This window comes from Urocitellus parryii, chromosome 9 (assembly GCF_045843805.1).
Source record: "Urocitellus parryii isolate mUroPar1 chromosome 9, mUroPar1.hap1, whole genome shotgun sequence".
In the NCBI taxonomy this organism is placed as follows: Eukaryota; Metazoa; Chordata; class Mammalia; order Rodentia; family Sciuridae; genus Urocitellus; species Urocitellus parryii.
Window position 1 is genome coordinate 135,346,480 of NC_135539.1, and position 24,677 is coordinate 135,371,156.

Below are 24,677 nucleotides of genomic sequence, written 5' to 3' on the forward strand. Positions count from 1 at the left end.
CTGACTAAAATAGCTATCTTCAAATCTTTCTTTATATTTGTAGATTGCTTACATTTTAATACAAATGACAGCTTTCATTAAAACAAGGATGGAATAATGATATTTTTGATGTTAGACCTTTGGATATTGTCCTGACTACAGTCTTTTGGCCAACACAAAAAATTTGCTCAGAGAATGCTTTTTATACATACTGCCAGAAATATCTCAATTGTAAAATTTTCAGAAACATTTTTAAAAGATTCAGAATTAATTAACATGTCCCTCACTTAACCAATAATCTTCTCAATCTCAAGTGTACCTCAGGTGTACAGAAGAGTCTTATTTATTTTTACTTAAGGTCTATTTGTTGCTATATAGTCTTCTCTCGGTATCCACTAGAGGATTGGTCCCAAGGGCCTCCCTAACCACGGGCAACCAAAATCTGCAGATGCTCAAGATTCTTATATAAAATGGCATAGTATTTGCATAGCAAATACTTTAAAATATTTCTACATTATCTATAATACCTAATATAATGTAAATGTTATGTAAATATAAGTTGAATATCCCTTATCTGAATTGCTTCAAGGGATAAGTATTACTAAATTAATTCTAAAAGGTCTGAACAAATTTACACTCCCACTAACAGTGAAGTATTATTATCTAGTCAAATTTTAATTTTCCTTATATGAAATGGTTGGGACCAGAAATGTTTCAGATTTTGGAATATCTGTATAGTGTTTACAAGCTGAACATGCCAAATGAAATGCTCCAAAATTCTTTAGATTTTCAGATTAAATATCCTCAAACTACAACTGTTGTACTTTGTTCAGGAAATAATGACAAGGAAAAAAATCCTGTCTATGTTTAGAACCGATGCAATTTTTTTCCAAGTTATTTTTCATCTGTGGTTGGTTAAATCCCTGGATGCAGAATTGCAGATACAGATGGCCAATTGTAATCTAAATGACTTAATGTATTGATCTGCTAGAATAAGTGAGGAACTTTCTTCTTTGAATGTAATATCTGTTAGAAGACTTTCAGTGGAACTTGTCACTTTATGAACACTTCAGATTCTTCTAAGAGAGGTAAATGTTACCCAATGTAACAACTAAAGTGTGAATTTCAAGCACATCACCTTTTGCTTAAGACTAATTCAGAAGGCCAGAGAATCGCTACTGAGAGAAAAGTAGATTGGCAAGCCACTAGTCTGTCATAACCTAACCTGTGCTGAATGACCTAAAATTCACTCTCAAGGGAAATACCACTGGTGTAATAAACGTGGCAATGCCTTCAGAAGAAATATCAGCATTGCAAAGCATCAGGGTATTCGTAACAGGCAAAATTAAAAACCTTAAGAATGTAATAACAGAACCTTCAGAATGCAGTCAAGGCTTCCCAACAAGAAAGAACACATGCAGAGAGGCCCTAGAATGCCCAACAGCTTTCTAATAGGAAAAAAAATCTTCATGATCAAAGGAGAAATCATATGGGAAGATCTATGTATATAAGAAATGTGAAAAAGCTTTGGTAAAAGCTGAGCTTCAAATCAACACCAGAAATCACACTAGAGATTAACAAATGTACAAATCCCTTGTGATAAACATCCCCCCTTACTCAGCACTGAAGAATTCATAGTAGAGAAGAAGCCTGAAAATATTCTAAATTATAGGAGAAAAAAAAAAAAACCCTGTTTCCACAGAAAGAATATTAGAATTCATAGAATTCTCACTGGATAAGAACACACTTTGGCTCATCCAAATGGGATGAGCAATGGGAGGTGACATCGGTATAGTAAACACAGCAGGAAGCTTTGGAAGGCTCACTTTTAAAACTCAAATTCTGAACAGGTTAATAAGCATTACTTTAGGCACTAAGTTCATCAATGAATGGAGACACAAAGGTTCCTACCCTCCTGGAATTTACCTTCTAGCAAGAGAATGACAGACTCCCAACCTAGAAGAGCTTGACAGTTAACCACTCCTCAACCTTATCACCTCGTAAGACTGATTCATACCTTTTTTTAAAATCAAAATTCTTATTTATTATTGTCTTATTCCTATATTTAACTGCTACTCTTCCAGGAAATTCTTTTGTTTCTGGGGTACCAAGGATTGAACCCAGTGGTGCTTAACCAGTGAGCCACATCCCCAGCCTTTTTCTATATTTTATTTGGAGACAGAATCTCGATGAATTGCTTTAGGACCTGGCTAAGTTGCTGAGGCTGGATTTGAACTTTTGATCCTCCTGCCTCAGCTTCCCGAGCTGCTGGGATTATAGGCATTTACCTAAAAATTACTATACTCTGTGGTATGTCTTCCATATTTCATACTGTACTTGGTTCTTCCAGGAATTTGTGCATCCACTTCCAGGATTTTTTTTCAAATATTTAGTAGATATTTTAAAGATCACTCAGTCTAAATATCCTTTTTTTATTTTTTTCAGGTTTATAGAAAGAAATTAAAGGCTAGGGCTGGGGTTATGGCTCAGCACTACATAAAAATGGCAGAGCGCTTACCTAGCACATGTGAGGCACTGGGTTTGAACCTCAGCACTACATAAAAATAACTAAATAAAACAAAGGTATTGTGTTCTTCTCTAACCAAAAAAATAATTTTTTAAAAGAAATTAAAGGCTAAAGATTAAAAAATATATTACATTACAATGTATTAGTTGCAAAGCTGAGATAAGTCTACAGATCTTCTGGTTCATGGCTCCAGTGGTTTTGCCACTAGATTTTATGAAGTAAAATTTAGTAAAAATTTTCTAAGCACCCATTCAGAACTATATGTTGGACACTGATTTAAAAGCAGGAGTCAGCAAAATAGTAATATACCCCCCCAAACTGGCTTAAAGAAAAGACCATCAGACATGGTGGTGGTGCACACCTATAACCTTAGCAGCTCAGGAGGCTGAGGCAAGAGGATAGAGAGTTCAAAGCCAGTCTCAGCAACTTAATGAGGCACTTAGCAACTCATGAAAACCCTGTCTCTAAATAGATATTTAAAAAGGACTGAGGATGTGGCTCAGTGTTTATATGCTCCTGGTACCCCCCCTCCCAAAAAAAAAAAAAGAAACAGCAACTAATAAGAGTTGTGAAGGAGTGTTAGTAATGGTTCAGTGTAGATTACAGGACTTATACCATGTCTTCTTTGTAATCACTATCTTTAAAATTTTAGCAACCATTACTGTGTTTTCTCCCCATCACCAAGAGGAAAAGGCTACTTTTTGGTGGTGGTGGTGGTTGGGGAGGTGAATAGCAAAAAGCCTGGTCTTATGTGAAAGGGATCACAACACATAGTAAATGTGAATAAATCACCACCTGAAATAAAGTTACACATGGATACATATGATATGGTGGTCCCTTCTTATCCATGGGGGACTGATTCTAGCACCCTTCCCCCTTGAATACCCAAATCCACAGATGCTCAACTCTCTTATATAAAATGATGTAGTATTTGCACATAACCTAGGAATATCCTCCAACAGACTTTAAATCATCCCTATACTACTTATACACCTAATATAAAGCAAATACTATTTGATAGATGTTATACTGTATTGTTTAAGGAATGAATAATAACAAAAGATTGTTATGTGTTCAGTACAAACTCAATTTTCCCTCAAATATTTCTGATCCTTGTTGGTTGAATCTATAAATGTGAATCCCAGAAAAACAGAGGGCCAACTGTATATATATAAAAATGGGCTCTGATTTGAGTAGTTTTGGTACAACTTAACTAATGATCTTTCAAGTAGTTTCACAAAGTGTATGTATAGCTTTTATTAAGTTTTAATACAGATTTAATAACTGGTATAGTGGACAGAACATGAAAATAAATTTACTAGTTACAGTCTCACAAGACAACCACTATTTTTCATAACATCTGAGGTTTAATTTTGATTTAACAACAAGAATTTCTTCACTCTTTAGTGAATGCAATATTCTAACTGCATACACAAGGAGATTGACACTATTTTATGCTAATGAGACTAATACGTGAGACTAATAGAGAGCTTAAGCAATCTTTCATGAAATTTATCAGTAGCAATAGCTTGACAAAATAATACTTATACAACCATTTTAGATAACATTTGGCAGTATTTAATAAATTTAAAGATATTCATCCCCTCAGCCAGTGATTAATGCACTAGAGCACATGTACCAATGTAAATTCTAATCAACCATGTTGAACATGAAAAGCAAACCAAATACAAAAGCCATAAGATAAAATTTATATAAACAATCTAAAACCTGCAATAATATATATTACTAAGGGATACCTATACATAAAAGAAGAGACATAACTAACAGGACAGGAATGATATACACCAATATTAGTTAGTGTTTACCTCATAGGGAGGATACAGATGAACTTCTGGTTAGGTATACAGAAATTTACCTAAAAATTATTATACTCTGTGATATGTCTTCCATATTTCATACTAAATTAAGAAACATTTTTCTGCCAGATGGCAAAGTCCTGTTTCTGATAGCCAAATGGTCAGGAATGATAAAGACCAATATTGGTCAGTGTTTACCCCAAAGGGAGGATATAGTCATTCATTCTGAGATTGAACCCAGGGCCTCATACATGCTAATACCTGCATGCTCTACCATGGAGCTTCCCCCCTGCCCTGCATCCTCCCTTTAAACACCATCTCTCTCTACAGTGGCATCTCTCAAACTTATATTTCCTGCCTGGATTGGAAACATATGCCAGCACATACTGCTTAATCGAATATTCTCCCAGCGTATCTAAAAGACATGGGAAATAAGGACATTCGACTCCAGCTCTGGGCTCTAAATCTGTTCCTCCAGCCTTTCTCCATGGGGCTGCATTCTACCTTATGTTCTATATGAATGGATGCCAACTACATGCTTCTGATGTAAGACCAAAAACTTTGGCATTGCTCTTGGCTCCTCTAGCATATACGCTGACCACTTCTAACTCTACCACTCCCACCCTGAGCCAAGCTATCTTCATTTCTCACCTGTCTCCGTGATTCCCTGGCACTTCTTCCCTACCTATGCTCTTTCCCATACACCCTGGTCAGTGGTCAGAGAGACTACTTAAAACCTGAATCAGAAAACTAGTACCTAATATGTGACAGGCATTCAGTTAAGTACTTGCTGCATCACAACACAAAATGGAAAACTGCAAATGACAAGAACAATGAAGAAGAGTGTCAAAAGAGCCTGTAGGAAAACAAAAAAAGCTTACCTGAGAAAGTTAAACTTGATGAGACAAGTTAACTAGGATGTTTACAGGCTCAGTGGTGAGAGGGACTAAAAGAAGGCCAGTGCAAATGAGAGCAAAAAGAGGTAGAAAAGATATAGGATAAGTTTGGAGAAGGAAGGAGGAGGCAAAACCATGAAGTGAGCTGGAGATTCTATTATGATGGTTTATCCTTATCCTCAGAGCAACAGGAAACCACTGGTGTTTTAAGCAGAGAAATCACATGAGCACAGTTACATGGCCAGAGAGGGTTACAATGGCTCCCAGGTAGAGAAGAGTAACTTACTTTCAGGAGTCAGAGTAGAACATCATAGATCAGGTAAGAGAGAACTGCAGTAATACAATTAGGAGCAGATGCATCTTGGGGAGTTGGTAGTAGAGATAAATAAGATATGTAGAAAGTTAAAAAAATAATCAATGAGATTGGTGTTGAATGATATTGAGGGAGTAAAATCAAGGGAATTTTAAGGTTCACAAAGCACTATTAGGGGAAACAAAATATTTCCTTAGAAGAGAAGTGTATGTCTTTAAGTAGTGGTAGCCAAACACCTAGCTACAAATGGGTACTGAGCACTTGAAATATGGTTCTTCTGAATAAAGAAGTGTAGTAATTGTAAAACATACTGAATATCTAAGGTTTAATACAGAAGAAAAAATGCAAAATATCTTAATTTTTATCATGATTACAAGTTGAAATGATATTTTAAATGTAACAGGTCAAATAAAATTATTAAAACTGACTTCATCTATTTCTTTTTACTCTATAATGTGGTTACTAGACCTCCAAATGACCTATTTCCATTGAACAGCACTACTTTCATATGAAAACAGCAATGTAAGTATTGCAGTTTATTCCAAAGGCAAAAAAAAAAAAAAAAGTCAAATGAGAAGATCCCTGAATTTTGGGGCCAAAAAAAAAAAAAAAAAAAAAAAACAAGTAATTTTTATAAAGAATTTCATTTCTTTGGTTTTGTTCAAAAAGGTGAGGAAATTAAGGTTTTACTTTTTGGCATCTGAATACTAAAACCATTTTCTATTGATGTTATCTGTGGAATATATTATTTTGTCTATTGCTAATCCAATGATTCTCTTTAGAGAAGTTTCTGTATTATGAGAAAAAGGTTAGGAAAGCACATTATGGAGATGACAGGGACTCAGAAATCATTTGGGCCCACCTCTTCATTTTATAGGTGATTAAGTAACTTACTTGAAAAATTACTGGACTAATACCATTTATATTACATGTATGAGGGAACTCATTACAGTCATTGTAGTGTTCAGGGACACCATAGATTTGTAATATATCACAACAGAAGACCACATTCTGATCCCTAAAGAGCTAAACAATCTATGCTACATTACTGAATTTCAGGATTATCAAGGACTATTTTGAGGCACACAATACTATTTATATTCTTACTTGATAAGAGTGGGAAAAGCATCAGTTCTTGGAATCTGAAACCCAGTCTCAGCCATTAGTTGTTGCTGTGGTTTGGAAATGGTTTTTGTGTGTTCCCCCAGAAGTTCATGTGCTGGAAGCTTGCTTTCCAGCACTGTTGTGTTGGGAGGAGGTAAGTTTTAAGAGGTAGAACCCTGTGGGAGGTGACTAGGTCATAGAGTACCACCTTAGGAATTTTTGGTCTCAAAGTGTATGGGAGTACTCAAAAGAGTGGGATGTTATAAGTTAGACACCCCATGTGCTTGGCCCCTGCTCTACATGGCTGGTCTCCCTTTCTACTACTCTATCATGTTGTGAGGTAGCCACAAGAACTGACCCTCACTGAAGGTTAAACAGATAGGGTGTCCTCTGATTTTTGACATTCAGCCCTCAAAACTATAAGCTAAATAAGTCTTTCTTCTTTATAATGCACAAGGCATTTTCTAACAGTAACACAAAATGGACTAAGACTGCTGTAAATCAATGATAACTGTCACCTGTTTCCTTATCAGTAAGATGGAGATGCTGCCATGCCCAGGTTGTGAAAATGACAGGAATACTAAACACACACACAACCCTGCATATAGTCAAAATGTGGTTCCCTGACACTTTCTGTTCTCTCCAAAATGTCAACACAGTTCCACCTGTGATTCAATGATGCATAGTTATGAATGCCATGTTTCAGAGGCCTGAATAACGTTAAGATGTTATGGCAAAAGCTTTAAACATCTTAGAATTAAATATTAAATATAATTTGACATTTCTAAAATGTCTTCATTTAAGATACTATAGTTTATCATTTTCTATATTAAAAAGAAACATTCTTAAAACTACTTACATCTGGTTGAATAGCTTTAAATACTGGGACATCCATTAGCGTTATCTGACCCTGAAATAAAAAACACCAACATTAATCTGTTCTTTGGAACTCCATGACATGACATATATTCTAAGTAAAAAAATTTATTCTGTACTAAAATATTACTAAATAATTTTTAATTATAAGGGCTTACAGAAAGCCCTTATAATTAAAAATTATTTAGTCCATTAAATAAAATTATTTCTATTTAGCTGATAGCTATTTGTATTTTCTTGAGACAAATAAGGTAAAATTAGAAAATAAAGATAATTTAAAAAATCAAAAACAACAATCAATATGAAGCTGAATAAATTATGTACATTAAAAAAAAATCAAAAACAAAATCATGTCTATTGGTTCATAGAGCAATATTGTAATACTGACTAAATTATCACTCCTCAACAACTCATCGAAAATTGATAAATAAAAAGGTTTTATTCCTAGGCAGGTGTGGTAATCCCAGTGACTGAGGAGGCTGAAGCAGAGAGTCCAAGTTCAAGGCCAGCCTTAACAACTTAGCAAGAACCTGTCTCAAAATAAAAATAAAAACGACTAGGGACGTATCTCAGTGGTAAAGCACTCCTGGATTCAATCCCCAGTAACTCCTCCAAAAAGGGTTTTCTTCCTCACTTATAATAAGTACTGATACTACATTTAAAAGGCAACATATTATATGGACTTTGTAAGTTAAGGTTATGGTTATAAATATAAAACAAAGTTTAGCAATATATCAAAAAATTATATGGTCTGATCAAGCACAGTTCGTTCCTGGAATACAAGAGTGGTTCAATATCATAAAAATCAATGTATCCTGTTAACAGATTAAAGCAGATATAAATGAATATGTCAGTTAATAAATAAAAGATTTTCTAGATACTTGTCACAATATTCTAATGATATCTTCATATTTCATTTCTCAATTTTTTGTTTACCAAACAGTAAAAATACTTCTTTGATATGTCAATAAAGTACAACTGACTTGGGAAGATAGCATAGGTAGCAATGAAAGGAAATAACCTATTACTTACTAAACTAAAGGTCTAACTTATGAAGCTGCTCTAAAAACACTAGGCAGTTCTTCTTACCTTCTCCATGCCATCCTCCCCCTTGTTCCAGTTGTGCTATTCCCCCAAAATTCCCATACCCAGCTTCTTTAACCATCTCCTCTGCTGAGGTTACAAATCCTAACTCAGTAGCATCAGTATGTAAGTTCTATGCAAAAACTGGAGCCAGGAGAGACAGAAGGCTTACCGCATATTCCTCTGGTGTAACCTTAAGAACATCAAATACCACAGCATCAAAGCTTTTCTTCAATTCAGAGCCTTTGTCACTTAATGATTCAGAGCTGCTACTCTTCTGTTAAATTGAAAGAAAATATGGACATTTAAATATTATCTCACAGATGTCACAGAACCTAGACTGACCTAAAAAACTGAGGAAACTAAGAACTGCATGTTAACAAAGGCTACAGAAAGCTGAGCAACATGTGCTGCTTAGCTGGAAGAGTACTAGATGTGGGCCCAGGCAACCTGAAATCTAACCTCAAGTTTTGATTTTAGGTTATTAAGTAACTTTTTGGGGGGGTGGGGGGGGGAGGGAGGGAGGGAGGGAGGGAGAGGGAGAGGGAGGGAGAGGGAGGGAGAGGGAGGGAGAGGGAGAGATTGATTGATTGTGTGTATGTGTGTATATATGTGTGTGTTTCTTCATCCAGGCATCCCATCATTTTCTACAGAAATAAAAGCCTTATAAAATACTACAATGATTCTCAAATGGTATAAAGGAAAGTTGGGGAGAACAACATACATCCACAGTCAGGTATGAGGTACACGCTGAGAAATATGTTGTTAAGCAATTATGTCACTGTAATTACTTCACAGAATATACTTAAATGATAGTAAATATTTATGGCCCAAATATCAATGCACCTTATTATATAAAAAAAATATTTCTTGGCATTAAATCCCAGATAAACCCCAAAACAATAATACTGGGTGATTTTAAAACATCCCTTCCACCAAAACAGGTCATCCAAACATAAAATCAATAAAAATATTTCCATCCTAAATAATATGATAAATCAAATGGACGAAACAGTCATTTAAAGAATATTTTGTGGGGCTGGGGTTGTGGCTCAGTGGTAGAGCACTAGCCAACATGTATGAGGCACCACACACAAAAAACAAGTAAACAAAATAAAGGTATTGTGTCCACCTACACCTAAAAAAAAAAAGTTTTTTTAAAAAAGAATATTTTGCTCAATATTCTGCTGGCATTGTGGCTCATGTCTATAATCCTAGGGCTTGGTAGGCTGAGGCAGGAGAATCATGAGTTCAAACCCAGCTCCAGCAACTTAACAAGGCCCTAAGCAACTTATGTTGAGACAAGGTCTCAACATAAAAAAATAAAATAAAAAAAGGGATGGTGATGTGGCTCAGTGGTTAAGTGCCCCATTCAATCCCTGATACCAAAAAACAAAACAAACAGATCATATTCTAGGTCACAATCTAAATCTCCTTATATAATCCTGTGTGTCTTATCAGATCATAATGGAATGAAAACTCGAAATCAATAGCAAGAAAAACTATTGAAACCACATCAACACATGGGTTGAACAATATTCTTATAAATGACTAATAACTCACAGGAGAAATGAGAGGAGAAATCAGGAAATTCTTAGAAACAAATAAGAACAGGGATACAACATATCAAGGTCTCTGGAACCGTATGAAGGCAGTTCTATGAGGAAAGTTTATAGGATCAAGTACCTACATTAAAAAAAAAAAATAGAAAGATCCCAAATTAATCTAATACTATACCCTCAAGGCCTTAGAAAAGGAAGAATGATCTAGTGCCAAAACAAGAAGAAACAAGATCAGAGTCAAAATTAATGAATGTAAAATTTAAAACACCAATACAAAGGGGGCTGGGGCTCAGTGGTAGCACACTTGCCTGGCATGTGTGAGGCACTGGGTTCAATTCTCAGCACCATAAATAAATAAATAAATAAGTAAATAAATAAATAAATAAACAAGTAAGTAAGTAAGTAAAATAAAGGTCTATCAGCAATTCAATAATAAATTTTAAAAAGTGACCAGGCCAACCATGGACTAAAAGTTCTGAAATTGTGGGCCACAATAAATCCACTTTTAAAAAAAATACAAAGGATCAATGTAACAAAGAACTGATTCTTGCTGGGCATGGTAGCACATGCCTGTAATCACAGTGACTTAGGAGGCTGAGGCAGGAGGATTGAAAGTTTGAGACCAGCCTCAGCAATCTAATGAGGCCCTAAGCAACTTAGTGAGACTTTGTTTCAAAATAAAAAATGAAAGGGGTTGGGGGTATATCTCAGTGGTAAAGGTCCCCTAGGTTCAATCCCCAGTACCACCACCCCCAAAATATGATTCTTTGAAAAGATAAACTCTTAGCAAAATTAACTCCACAAAAGAGAAGACTTAAATCAATGAAATTAGAGATGATAAAAAGGAGATATCACCACAGATACTTCTGAAATCATTTGAAAATTTATACTCCAACAAACTGAAAAATCTAGAAGACACTGACAAATTTCTAGACACATATAACCTACCAAATTGAACCAGGAAGATACAGAAAACCGAAACAGACCAATATCAAGCAATGAAACAAAGCAATTAAAAGCCTTCCAACAAAGAAAAGTTCAAGACAAGATGGATTCTCAGCTAAGAATCACTGGTACAAAAACACCAAGGAAAGAAAACCATAGACCAATATCTCTGATGAACATATATGCAAAAACCCTTAATAATATATTAGCAAAGCACATTCAAAAACACATTAAGAAGAATGTATACATGATCAAGCTAGATTCATCCCAAGGATATGAGGTTCATTAAACGTAAGCAAATCAATAAAAATGTACTTTATTACATGAACAGAATTAAGGACAAAAATCATATGGTAATCTCAATGGATTTAAAAGAATATTGTTCAAGAAAAGGCCTTTGAGAAAATCCAGCACCCATTCATGTTAAAAATGCTGGAGAAAATAGAAATAGAAGGAACTTACCTCAACATTATAAAGGTTACATATAAAACCAACATCATAATGAATGGAGAAGAACTGAAAACATTTGCTTTAAAATCAGTCACAAGACAAGATGTCCACTCTCACCACTCCTATTCAACACAGGTGTTGAAACAAGAGCGGGAAATTAAAGGTTTACACTTAGGAAAAGAAGTCAAATTATCTTTTGCTGATGATCTGATCCTATATCTAGAACTGCCCCCCCCCGCCCCCCCCCCCCCGCCCCTGAAAAAAAAAACTCTACCAGAAGATGCCTAGAGGTAATAAATTCAGCAAAGTAGCAGGATACAAAATCAACATGTATAATTAATAGCTTTTCTATATCCTTTTTTCTGCTGAAAAAGAAATCAGAAAAATTATCCAATTCACAATAAAATCAAAATAAACAAAAACCTTGGCAATTAATCTCACTAAGGAGATGAAAACCGTAGCCTTAGAAGATGGAAAAGACTTCCCATGTTCTTGGATTGGCAGATTTAATACTGTCCAAATGGCCATACTATCAAAAGCATTATACAGATTCAATGTAATCCTCATCAAAATACCAATGACATTCTTCATATAACTAGAAAAACAAGTCTTTAAATTCATTTGGCAGAATAAAAAGACCCAGAATAGCCAAAGCAATCTTGAGCAAGAAAAAGATGCTGAAGGCATCACAAAACCTGATCTCAAATTATACTAGAGCTCTAGCAAAAAACAAACAAACAAACAAACAAACAAAAAAAACCAGCATGGTGTTAGCATCAAAATAGACATAAAACCAGAGGAACAGAGTAGAAGACAGAGACAAACCAAATAGTTAACAGTCATCTAATACTTGACAACGGTGCCAAAAATACATGTTGGAGAAAAGATAGCCTTTTTAACAAATGGTGCTAGGAAAAGTGGATATTCATATGTAAAGGAGCAAAACTAGATCCCTATCTTTCACCTGGCACAAAAGTCAAATCAAAGTGGATCAAAAACTTAGGAATTAGATCAGATCTCTACAACTGCTAGAAGAAAACATAAATTCAACACTCCAACATATTGGCACAGGCACCAGCTTCCTTACTGAGACCCCTAAAAAGTTCAAGAAATAAAATTAAGAATCATTAAGTCAGACAGCATCAAATTAAAAAGTTTCTGCATAGCAAAGGAAAGTTTGAGACCAGCCTCAGCAATCTAATGAGGCCCTAAGCAACCTAAAAATAAAAAATGCTGAGAGCCACAGCCCAGTCCGCCATAGAGCCATTGAGATGATGATGGTTATGTTAAGCTGTGTATTCAATTGTATATTAGACCCCTGCCCTACTTTGGAGTTCTCCCGGGATTCCTGGAGAGTTCCCGTTGGTTGGGGAAGTGCTAGAGGAGGGATTTCCGGTTGGTGTGTGGTGGTGTGTGGTGGCGGGAGTTCGGAAATAAAGTTTGTTCCTGCTTGAGTGGCTTGTGATTTGTGCCCAGCCAGACTGCGGAGAAAAAAATAAAATAAAAGGGGTTGCAGGTATATCTCAGTGGTAAAGCTCCCCTCGGTATGAAGAGACTACAGAATGGGGTAAAATCTTGGCCAGCTAATCCTTTGACAGTGGATTAATATTTAGAAAATAAAAAGAACTCAAAAAAGCTTAACCCTCCCCCCAAAAAAAAGAAGAAGAAGAAGACAACAATGGGCAAAAGAACTAAACAGACATTTCTCAAAAGAAGAAACACAAATGACCAAGAAATATAGAAAAAATGTTACCACTCTCTAGCAATCAGGGGAATGTAAATTAAAACTACATTGAGATTTCCTCTCATCCCAGGCAAAATGACAATTATCAAGAGTACAAATAAATGTTGCAAGGGTGTTGGGGAAAAGGCACACTCAAAAATTGATGTGAATGCCAATTAATACAACCACTCTGAAAAACAGTATGGAGACTCCTCAAAAAACTACAAATGGAACCCCCATATGACCCAGCTATCCCAATCCTTGATACCTATTCAGAAGGACTCTAAAAAGTTCAATGATACACCCACATCAATATTTAAGGAACACAACTCACAAAAGCCAAGTATGGAATCTCTCAGGTGCCTATGAACAGATGAAAGAATTAAGAAAATACATTTTACACACACACACACACACACACACACACGAATTATCCTAGCTATAAAAAAAGAATGAAATTATGGCATTTGCTGGTAAATGAAGAGAAATGGAGAACATCATGCTAACTGAAACAAACCAGATTCAGAAAATCAAGCATTGAATGTTTCCTCTCATATGTCAAATCTAGAATTAAAGGAAAGAGATAAAAAGGAAAAGTAATGATCAGAAACCATAAGGATAGAGGGAATACCAATGGTGAAGAAGAAGGAGACTGAGAGGGAGAGAGGAAGGACAGGAAAGGGGAGGAAATGTGGAATGAATGACAGAATTATTCTGTGCATGTATAAATACACCACAGTGAAATCCATCTTCAAATGTATCTACAAAGCACTGATCAAAAATAGATAAATAGGGTTGGGGTTGTAGCCTAGTGGTAGAGCACTTGCCTAGTATGTGCGAAGCACTGGATTCGATTCACAGCACTGCTTACAAATAGATAAATAAAATCAAGGTCCATCAACAAATAAAAATTTTTTAAAAAATAGATAAATAGAAGAAAAAATGAATATATTTCTAATATGCTAAGTAAATATACATAAACAATATAATTCCTGCCTCAAGGAGGAAGAAAAGTTATGTATACATTTATACAAAACAAAAAGCCTAAAGATTTTTTAAAGTGATAGTTTCATAAACAGGAAAACTCCCACCTTTTAGGGAATTAGAAAAGCTTTTATTAAAAGTTACAATGTTTGAAATACATTTCAAAAGACAATATCTTTTTGTGCAGTAAGGAAAGGGACACATTGGAAAGAGAAGAAAAATTCCGGACGGAAAATTTAGAACAGAAGTAGGCAAAGCTAATGATTTATATAAACATTTTTTAAAATGTAGTATTTTCAACAGAAGTTTCAAATAGAAATTAAATCCATTAGAAATAAAATTGGGAGCCATTCTGCAGAAAATATTGAATAATGAATGGCTGTGGGGGCATTCTAATATTATTAGTAGGCAATGAGAAACTACCAATAGTTTGGGGATAAGACAAAAGTTTAAAAACTTTATTTTAACAATGTTAATGGTAAATTTCAAACAAATGGAACAGAAACAATAGAGAATAGTAATGCAAAACTAAACTGAAAAGTTGCTGCAATAATCTAGACAAGAAATCATAAATAACCAAACTAGGATGGTAATAGTAGAAATAAGGAGATGAAGCCAAAGTCTGGTGAATAGGCTGCTCCAAGACAGTTGCCAAGGATCTGTACCTCTTGGGATTCCCACCTTTGTGTAATTCTCTCCCCTTCAGTGTGGGCAGGACCATGACTTGTTTCTAATTAGTAGAAAATGGCAAAGGTTTATGTAAAAATGTGTATGTGTAACCGATGTGATTCTGCAATCTGCACTTGGGGTAAAAATGGGAGTTCATAACCCACTTGAATCTAATGTATGAAATATGATATGTCAAGAGCTTTGTAATGTTTTGAACAACCAATAAAAAAAAAAAAGAAAATGGCAAAGGTGATATGATGTCACTCCCATGATTACATCACTTAAGATCATAATTTCTGTTTTGCTAGTGGATTCTGCTGGGATAAGAAAATGGTTGTGGCAGGCCAAGAAAAAGGGAGTAGATAAAAGAACTTAAAGATTTAAGTGTAGGTAGCTATGGAACTGTGGTACTACTAATAGCCTAAAGGTGGTAGACTATTAATTGTTATTAAAATACTTTGAGAACAAAGTGTTAAGAGTCATAAATGTTGGTCTTCTCCAATATAGGAGAAAAACGAAGGAGAAACATAGGAGACAAATGCTAAAACTACTAAGGTAAGTATTCTAGATTTGTAGGCAGGCAAAAAAAGAAAAAGATGAAGCAGAAATAAAATCACAATATACTAATTAGAGAGGTGAACACCTGGTTCAGTATTCATCTCCATCTGCCTCATCAGACTAAGCCTAATAGTCCAGTCCAAGAGTTCTTTGATCTCCTTCAACAGGCTTGAAATCAGTGCTCTGTATGATGTCCAAAAATTCAGTGATTCCAAATAAATAATCTTTCTTTGCCTCACTTTCACTATTGTCCAAGGTTCACATAAAGTAGGAATACTCTAAAAGGAAATTATGTGTTTCCTCTAAAATTAAACCTAAAAAGAAAGTTTCAAGTAATCATTTCTTATTATTATCTTTCAAGTATTTTAAATAGATGAGGACTATTTCTAGGATGAACAGTGAATACATGAATGACAAAACTGCAAGTTCTTAAAAACACGTAGCTCTTTATCTCACATTCTAATTTAAAAATGCAACCAACCACAGTGAATGAAAAATCAGAAAAGGCAGGTGAGAAAATTTACAGTGAGGTTTTGTAAAATGGCTTACCTCAGAAGCAGTAGCTGCGATATTAACATTGCTTGCCTGTCCGTTCATCAGGTCCATGCTTCCCTCATCAGTCCCCACCCTATGTTTACAGCAACAGAGGACTGATTACTTCATGTCCAAGGCCACAAATACATTATGTCTGCAGAAAAAAAAAAATATATATAGATAGAAAAGTTAAAAATCTTCCCTGAAGTTACAAAAACACCAATCCATGCCTACCCACTATGCTAAGGAACAAAATAGTTCATCTTTGCTGAACTCCATTTGCTGAACTTTTATTTTAGCTAAGCCACTAAATCCAGATTGAGAACATGAGAACAATCCTATAAGCTATTTTCAAATAATCAGAAACACCAGATGGGTAGTATTCAATAGTTGTTAATGTTTTCTTCCTAAGTAAAGCATCACTTTTCACTGATTAAGTGGAATATGTGAGAATAAAATAACTTTTTTTTTTTTTTAGTTTTAAGTATAAAAATCATGTGGCAAAGTAATGGATGCCCTACACAATAAAAATTTCAAAATCTAATGGCACCTCTAAATAGAAAATATTGAATAAGCTTTTCTTTTCTTTTTGTGGTACTGGGGATTGAACTCAGGGTCTCAACCACTGAGCCACATCCCCAGCCCTTATTTTTATTTCATTTGGAGACAGGGTCTCACTGAGTTGCTTAGCACCTCACTTTTGCTGGGGCTGGTTTTGAACTCGTGATCCTCCTGCCTTAGCTTTTAGCCACTGGGATTATAGGCATGCACCACCATGCCCGGCTAAGCTTTTCATTCCTGGTGATGTAGATCGTTGGGGACCAAGGTACTATAAACACAGAAAAATAAAATATGGAATGTGTCATAAAAATACCACAAAATATGACATGTTTATTTTATAGGGCTTTAAGGTTTATGAATACCCTCAATCCATTATCTCATTTCACAGCTTCCAAGAACATTAGTTAGTGAAGATATTATACCTGTATAATACAACATAACAATAATGCTATTATTATTCCCACGTAATACAAGAAATAAAACCTCTTGGAAAAAGGGTAAATGACGAGCCAAGTACAAGAAACAAACCATCAATATTAAATATTTTTTCCATAATACTGTATTTTTTCTATTTTACTGGAAGTCAGAATATTTTCTTGAGGTACTACTATCTTTACACAAATAACTTGCCGTACAGCACTGAGTAGCTAACTTAACCTCTCTGACAAAATTTTCTCCTCTCTGTAAGTTGAATGGACTTGAAGGACCCTTTTAAAATTTCCACAATGTTTTTCATAATAGAATGGTTAAGTGTCTATAATTTAGGTATTCTACTTTAAAGACTAAGTTTACAATGTCAATAGCAATTCCTTCAATACTAAACTTACTTTCTCTAAAAAAGCAATGTAGGATAGCAACTGAAAAGCACAGAGCCTAGAACAAGATTGCCTATATAAACCCAGCAAACTTGAACTTTCCTTGCTATTTCCTCATCTATAAAACAGGAATAACAATAGATACCTACCTGACAGAGTTGTCCTGGGGATAAACAAGCTAATATATGCAAAAGCACCTAAAACAAGTGCTGGTCCCTAACAAGAATGCCATTACCATGATGCAGACTTTTTGTTACCATATACTTACTCTACATAAAGTTTAAATTCAATGGAGTCTTCTAAATAAAAAAGACAAAACCTTAGAAATATGTCTCTGGCAAGCACACACTGGTGACAAGTTGCTAAAATCCTAATTGTAAATGCCAATGAATAAAAATGCCAAATCTATTTCCTAAATGAAGCAAAACCTACCCCTGGTTTTCAAATACTTAAAAATTACTACTAATAATAACACTCCTCAGTCACATCCTAAATTTGTCTTCATTTCTTCAGATTGCCTAAGTACCCAAGAAGAAAACACTGTGCTAGAATTAAAAAAAAAAATGTTTGAAATAATGGTGGTTTTAAAACCATTTCAAAGACATTTAGAAAATCAATAGGAAATGAATAAAGCACAGAAATACTATAATTTCATCCAATGGATATTATCTGTAATATTCTATAAGCATCATTAACCTATGACAACACTGTTAATGATAAATTTATGTTCACCCTGTTACACAAAACTGGCTTGATAATTCTAATTTCTTGACAGTAACATTCAGTTTGCAATGAAATGTTTTCAAATAATTTCATCTCATTCCATATTCTATGCATAGACTAAGTATGACATGAATTCATAAATCAAGAGTGCCCCCTAGTGCTAAAAGATTCTTAATTTCATGGTTAAAGGAATTGTATCTTTACCTATTAAATATGTAAATTTAATTATTATTATTATATACTGAAAAAAGGCAATGCAGACTGGGAATAATAACAATATATTTGCAAGCTCCAATCATAATCAACTTTTCTCCATCTGTTTTTAATTAAACTGTTAAATACTCCATGATACTGGAGGTCACGTTAAAGTTTATTACGTGTTTAAAAAAAAAAAAAACAGAACATAGTATATCTTAAAGAAATTACTCATAGTTATTGACAAATATACTACATGTCAATTTTATTTAATAATGGTGAAGTACAAAGGGTTCATATTTAAACACTGCAAGCTCCAAGGGTGACCTGGGTTTATTCTTTTAGTACGTGTCTCAGACAAATTTATCAAATTAATACATACTTTTATTTTTTAACCTTAGTTTTTTTTTTTTAATATTTTATTTCTTAGTTTTCAGCAGACACAACATCTTTGTTTGTATGTGGTGCTGAGGATCGAACCCGGGCCGCACGCATGCCAGACAGGCGCGCTACCGCTTGAGCCACATCCCCAGCCCTTAACCTTAGTTTTTTAAACTTATTTTTCGTAGCATTATATATGGCACAATCATTCATAATGACTATCAACATCACAGCATCTATTTTAAAATTCATTAGTTTCTACTCACTCTCTTTTCAACTTTTAAGATAGTTACCAAAGCAGGGATATTGGTTCTTTCTAAGCAACATCCCTGATCAGGAAATCTTGAAGCATACATTCTTCCTTCTCAAATTCACAGAACTAGATTGTCAAATTGCAGGCACAATCATTCGGTCCCTAACTGCTTGCTCTCATTGCCTCCTCAAAAAACCAAGGCCTTTTTATAAATGAACAAGGGGTAAGCCAAAGCAAAAATTTCTTACTAGTCAGTTTAATCTTATTTCACAGTACCAGCTGCAAAGTCTTTTCTAAAATAATTTACATAATCATCATCACGATTATGCTAAGGATTTCAGAGTTTTACAAGATATACTCTAGAAAAGTTAAGCAACAACTATAAGTAAACTGGTAGTGAACGCAATTAACTGGAAACTTTTGGACAGTATGCACAGGTCTGGTCTAAAATCTCAGTCCTGGAAACTCATCCTATCAAAACTGTAAAAAAAAGATAAAAACAAAAAAACAAAACTCTATACAGAACTACTCAATCAAGCATTATTTACAATAGTGAAAATCAGACGCAACTTCAATGCCTTTGTATATAACTACTTTTAAAAAATACAACTGAGTATTTTTAGACATAGCTCAATGGAGAGCACTTGACTAGCAGGCACAAGGCCCTAGGCTAGATTCCCCAACACTGCCACCACCATCAACAAAAACAAATTTGCAAGGAGTGGTGGTGTGCCTGTAACCAGATATTTGGGAGGCTGAGGAAGGAGTATCATTTGAGCCCTGGAGTTCAAGTCCAACTTTGACAAAAACAGCAAACCTATCTCAAAAAATAAATAAAAATAAACCAAATTTAAAAATAACAATTCAAATGGACAGTTATAAGAAACAGGAGAACAGCAGTGACAGGTTAAATAACAGAAACTTAATCTTCTCAGGATAATATTTTTATAAAGTTTCAAGAGGAAAAAAGAACATAGGGTAAAACATAATTACAACACAAATATTTAAAAGTTACTACAAAGTTTCCTTTCCTTTGATATTAATTTTTAAACAAAAATTAAAGGTACACTTTAAAGGATATTCATGGGAGATTCAAAGACATAAATAAATGGCCTGTGTATGGTAGCACTAAGACAAGCCCATTTTAGCACATAGCAGATAAGATTATGCGGCCTTCTCCATTTTTTTTTTAATCTAAGAAAATTAGGCATTAGTCCCAAATTCCCCAGTACTTTATTTTCAATAATTATAGCTGGCTGGGTGTGGTGGTGCACACCTGTAATCCCAGTGGCTCAGGAGGCTGAGGCAGGAGGACGGAGTTCAAAGTCAGCCTCAGCAAATTAATGAGGTCCTAAGCAACTCAGTGAGACCTTGTCTCTAAATAAAACATAAAAAAGTGCTGGGGATGTGGCTCAGTGGTTAAGTGTTCCTGGGTTCAATCCCTGGTAAACCTGACCATCACCACCACCAAAAAAAAATTTAGCCATAGAAATGCTGAGGAATAACAAAGAAAAGATTTTGGTTTTGCCATAATAGTTATTAAGCTTTTTGGACAAAAGTTTGATAAAGCAGTTGTCTCTTAAAACCACTAGTGGTACAGGACTAAGCAAAATTATCTTTGCTATTTGCCACTATGAAAAGTTTAAGTTATTAAGACAGGAACTTAAAAAGAGGTTGAAATGAGACATATAGTCTGGAGCTATAGACTGTTCCCTGCCTGCACCTCCCAAAGAGTTTATTAGCCTCCCACCTTTGTGCTTCCAGGGCTCTTTCGTCAAAGTCTACTCCTGTATTTCCACACTGTTTATGTTCTCTTTCCTTAATGATCTTTGACTTCCTTGATTTTAGTTAAAGATCCATATTTAAAAACCAACAAAAACCCATTGTTTTTCATCTTGCATTCAGACACATATATAGCATAGTACTGGACTTAAATTACCCATTTAATAAGTATCTGTTCAAAGAAAGAATGAAGGAATAAACACTATAATCATTCATAAATGCCAGATTAACCATAAAAGTACAGGGAAAATAGCCATCAAATAATCAATACACAAAAGATTTAACACAGTGTGGTGAAAATTTCTACTTTGAGCAATACAGCTGACAAAAATCAAGTAAAACTGAGCTCCAAGAGAAATTTAGGATAGGGGCTTGAAGTTTTATACTATTTGGAAAGAAAAAAACAAGGTCACCAAGAGACAAGAATGGAACTGAGACACATGCCCTCTCCTTCCTGCCACATCCCTACATAACCCAATAGTTCAAAGCATACCCACCCCATCTATGTGCTAAGAGGCTCTAGGGGGAAAAATATATCTGGTATAGAAAGATGAGGTGAGTTGTCTGTACTAGACATGGCTGAAAGAAAGTATCTGTTCCAAAAATCCATCTTCTGGGGCATGTTACCACACAGACACAGATTTTGAATTTTTTACCAGAATGGTTCAAGACCTTCAAGACAAGAAATTCACACAAAATATGTTTACAAGCCAGCAAGACTGCTCAAAGCCAAGGCAGGTGGTGGGAACAAAAATTTAAGAGAGGAATGTGCCTTTCAAACTGGGTAATGTGAGATTCCCACAAATGAAGCTCCACTGACAAACTCAATATAAAAATATCATAAACTCTATAAGCTACCAACCTACTGTGAGACAGGAAACATCAATTATTGGGATTACTTTCCAAGAATTTCAAATGAAAAAGTATAAGAAATAGGAGGTAAGAAATGGAAAAAAACAGGACATGATAAAGCAAGACAAACATTTGTAAAAGAAATTTTTTTAAAAAAAGAAACATACATTTATTGGAAAATTACGCATTAGATTAAATCCCAATGAAGAAAGAATTCATGAAGTGAACTAAACAGAAAATTTTAATTATATAAAAATTCCAAAGAGTTAATGAAATGGAAAATGTGAGATTACAAAGAAATGAGAAACAGAATAAGATCTAACATTATCTAAGAGGAAATCCAGAAGAAAGAATGAAAGAAAGGTAATATTTAAAAATAAAGAAAGAAAGGCAATATTTAAACATTCTTAAAGAAAGAACAAACCACAAAATTAGTCTACATGGTGAGCAATTAAGAATATCTTACATGGTGATGGATATGCCAATTGTCCTGATGTGATTATTACACATTGTGTACATGTATTGAAATGACATACTGTACCCCATAAATATGTACAGCTAATATGTGTTAATTAAAAATAAAAATGTTTGAAAAAAATCAGATAAAATAAAGAGTAGTATATAATGTTCAAAAGCAAAAAAAAAAAAAAAAAAAAAGAAACACCTATCTTGGTTTCTGTTTACTTTCACAACAGTAAAAAGTAAAGTTAGGTGTAAAAACAATTGTCTCAATCATGATTTCTGAGATGATTAATATTTTAAATTACTGTCAATGTTTTTAAAAATTCAAAATTAATTTCATAACATTGTAAAAATACCATTCTTCTTATATAACATACATATAAAAGATAAAATATTATATAAAAGATGAACTATTAATCTGTTCCTAGAAAATTCTATCATTTATTTTATGCACTGGAACACAGCACACTAACAAAAACTAACCTTTATGGGGTACATTCTGCTATCAGGCCATGCACTAAGTACCTTTTCCTTAAAAATACCTCAACTCCTCTTCAACCTATGAGGTAATAACATTACATACCCTTTTTAGAGATCAGAGGCTAGACAACTTGCCTAAGCTTAGAGAGGAGGGATGGACAGCTGGAAGAGAGGAAGAAAGAGAAGAAAGATGGAAAGGGGGACTACAAAGTTGTTCGTTCCTACTCTGATTAAGTTTAAATATGGCAAGGAGAAGGAAGAAGTAGGAAATCAAATATGGTACACAGAGAAAATGTAACGTGGAACATTGGCCTGCTAAATACGAAGAACTTTCTGACGAGCTACGGTAAAGCTTGAAGTGACAGGACCAGACTGTGGAAGAATTTCAAGTGCCAAGTAGAGGAATTTAGAATCATTAAGTTTTCTGAGTAGGGCCGAGTGTGGTGATACAAGCCTGTCAGGAGGACGGTGAGTTCCAGGACAGCTTGGCAAATTAGAGATAAAATACAAAATATAGAAAGGGCTGGACATGTAGCTCAGCGGTAGAGAGCCCCTGGGTTCAATACCCAGTTTTCCCCAGAAAAAAAAAATTATGAGTAGGAAAATGATCTTAGGAAACTAATACCTATCTTTAAAGACTTAACAAGCTAGGAATTTAGGGAAGGTGAGTAGTAAACAATATTTTCCCATCTGTTGCCAAAGACAGGAAAGTATCTGAAGTGATGAGCAGGACCCTTCCCACCAGGCCTCTCCAGTCTCTTTAGGACCTTCTTCTAGTCTTCTATTTGTATAAAACCTCATGCTCACATTCTACCACCTTAACTTCAATCACCTTTATTCTATCACCAGTCCTAATTCAAATCCTTCATCACTTGGAAATGGCAATTTCTGATAGATAATATTGAAAAAAATTAAGTAATTCACATTAATTCATGAACAATCCTCACCACCTGTTATGCCCAAGGGACAGAGAAAGCAGTGCAGTGGAAAAAACATGGGACACAGAAAGCCAACTTCAGGACTAACCAAGCATGTTACGTTGAATAAAGTATTCAGTCAGAACAACAACAGAAATATAAATTTACAAATTTAAAAATATTTTTAAAATTTACAGTATGCAATACTAAATCACTGATGTAATGATGAGAAGCCCCTTGAGAGAAACACCACTCTATATCCACTGACTGATTTCTAAGAACAGGCTGTATACCCCCTATTCAAAATGCTTGGAATCAGAAGGGGTTTTAACCTGTACAGATTAAATGCAAATGTTATTTTATAAACTTTTTCAGAAATATACAACTTGAAATTATTATTAATTCTTTAAAATTAAAGAATCATTAATTAGTATAGAACTAAAATATATCCTAACGTACACTTAAATCTTAATAAAAGGATAGAAAGAAATTTTTAAGCAGCAGCAATTCACATGGAAAGAACACACCCAAACTGTAAGAAAAAAGGATGAGATCTGGAGAAACTTCCATCCCTGTAAGCCAACAATAATGACAGGTTTAGCAATTTCACACACTACCCAAGTTGCAAAAGAAAAAAGTTGATAATGTTGAAATTAATCCACACATTTAGAATAAATCATTTCCCATTTCACTAAATCACTTACCAAATTATTGTTTAACTTTAACATCTATTTATATTTTGCAGATTTTATATTTAATCAAGATGTGTGAGAAAGATGAGTTTCAAAACAATCTAAGCTAACATCTGAAATTAGAAGATGACAACAGAAAACTTTCATTTATCATGTAACCATCTTAATATCTACTTGAAGTAAAGTGTATAATACTAAAGACAATGGAAAAAAACTGGCCCACTTAAAATGTACCTTGTGCTGGGCATGGTGGCACACACCTATAATCCCATCAACCTGGGAGGATTCCAAGTTCAAAGCCAGCTCAGTAATTTAGCAAGGTCCTAAGCAACTTAGGAAGACCGTGTCTCATACAAAAAGAGCTGGTAATGAGGTTAAGTGGTTAAGCACCCCTGGGATCAATTCCTGAGAAAGTGACAGAAACAAACATACTTTTTGGTGCTGGAGATGTAGCTCAGTGGTAGGGTGCTTGCATACCATGCATGAAGCCCTGGGTGTGAGCCCCAGCATTGCAAAAAACAAAATATAATGTACCTCACCATCT

General features: G+C 34.6%; 1 protein-coding gene across 1 annotated transcript in view; it reads right to left on the reverse strand.

Moving 5' to 3' along the window:
- The window catches only part of Ralgps2 (Ral GEF with PH domain and SH3 binding motif 2), a 149,503-nt gene that overhangs the window by 97,686 nt on the left and 27,140 nt on the right, over positions 1 to 24,677 (reverse strand). The window contains exons 2-4 of the mRNA XM_026388514.2: positions 16,036 to 16,174; positions 8,768 to 8,872; positions 7,496 to 7,546 (exon numbers count right to left, since the gene is read on the reverse strand). Coding sequence (XP_026244299.1) covers positions 7,496 to 7,546; positions 8,768 to 8,872; positions 16,036 to 16,092 — 213 coding nt within the window. The 5' untranslated portion in view covers positions 16,093 to 16,174. The remainder of the gene's footprint in view (positions 1 to 7,495; positions 7,547 to 8,767; positions 8,873 to 16,035; positions 16,175 to 24,677) is intronic.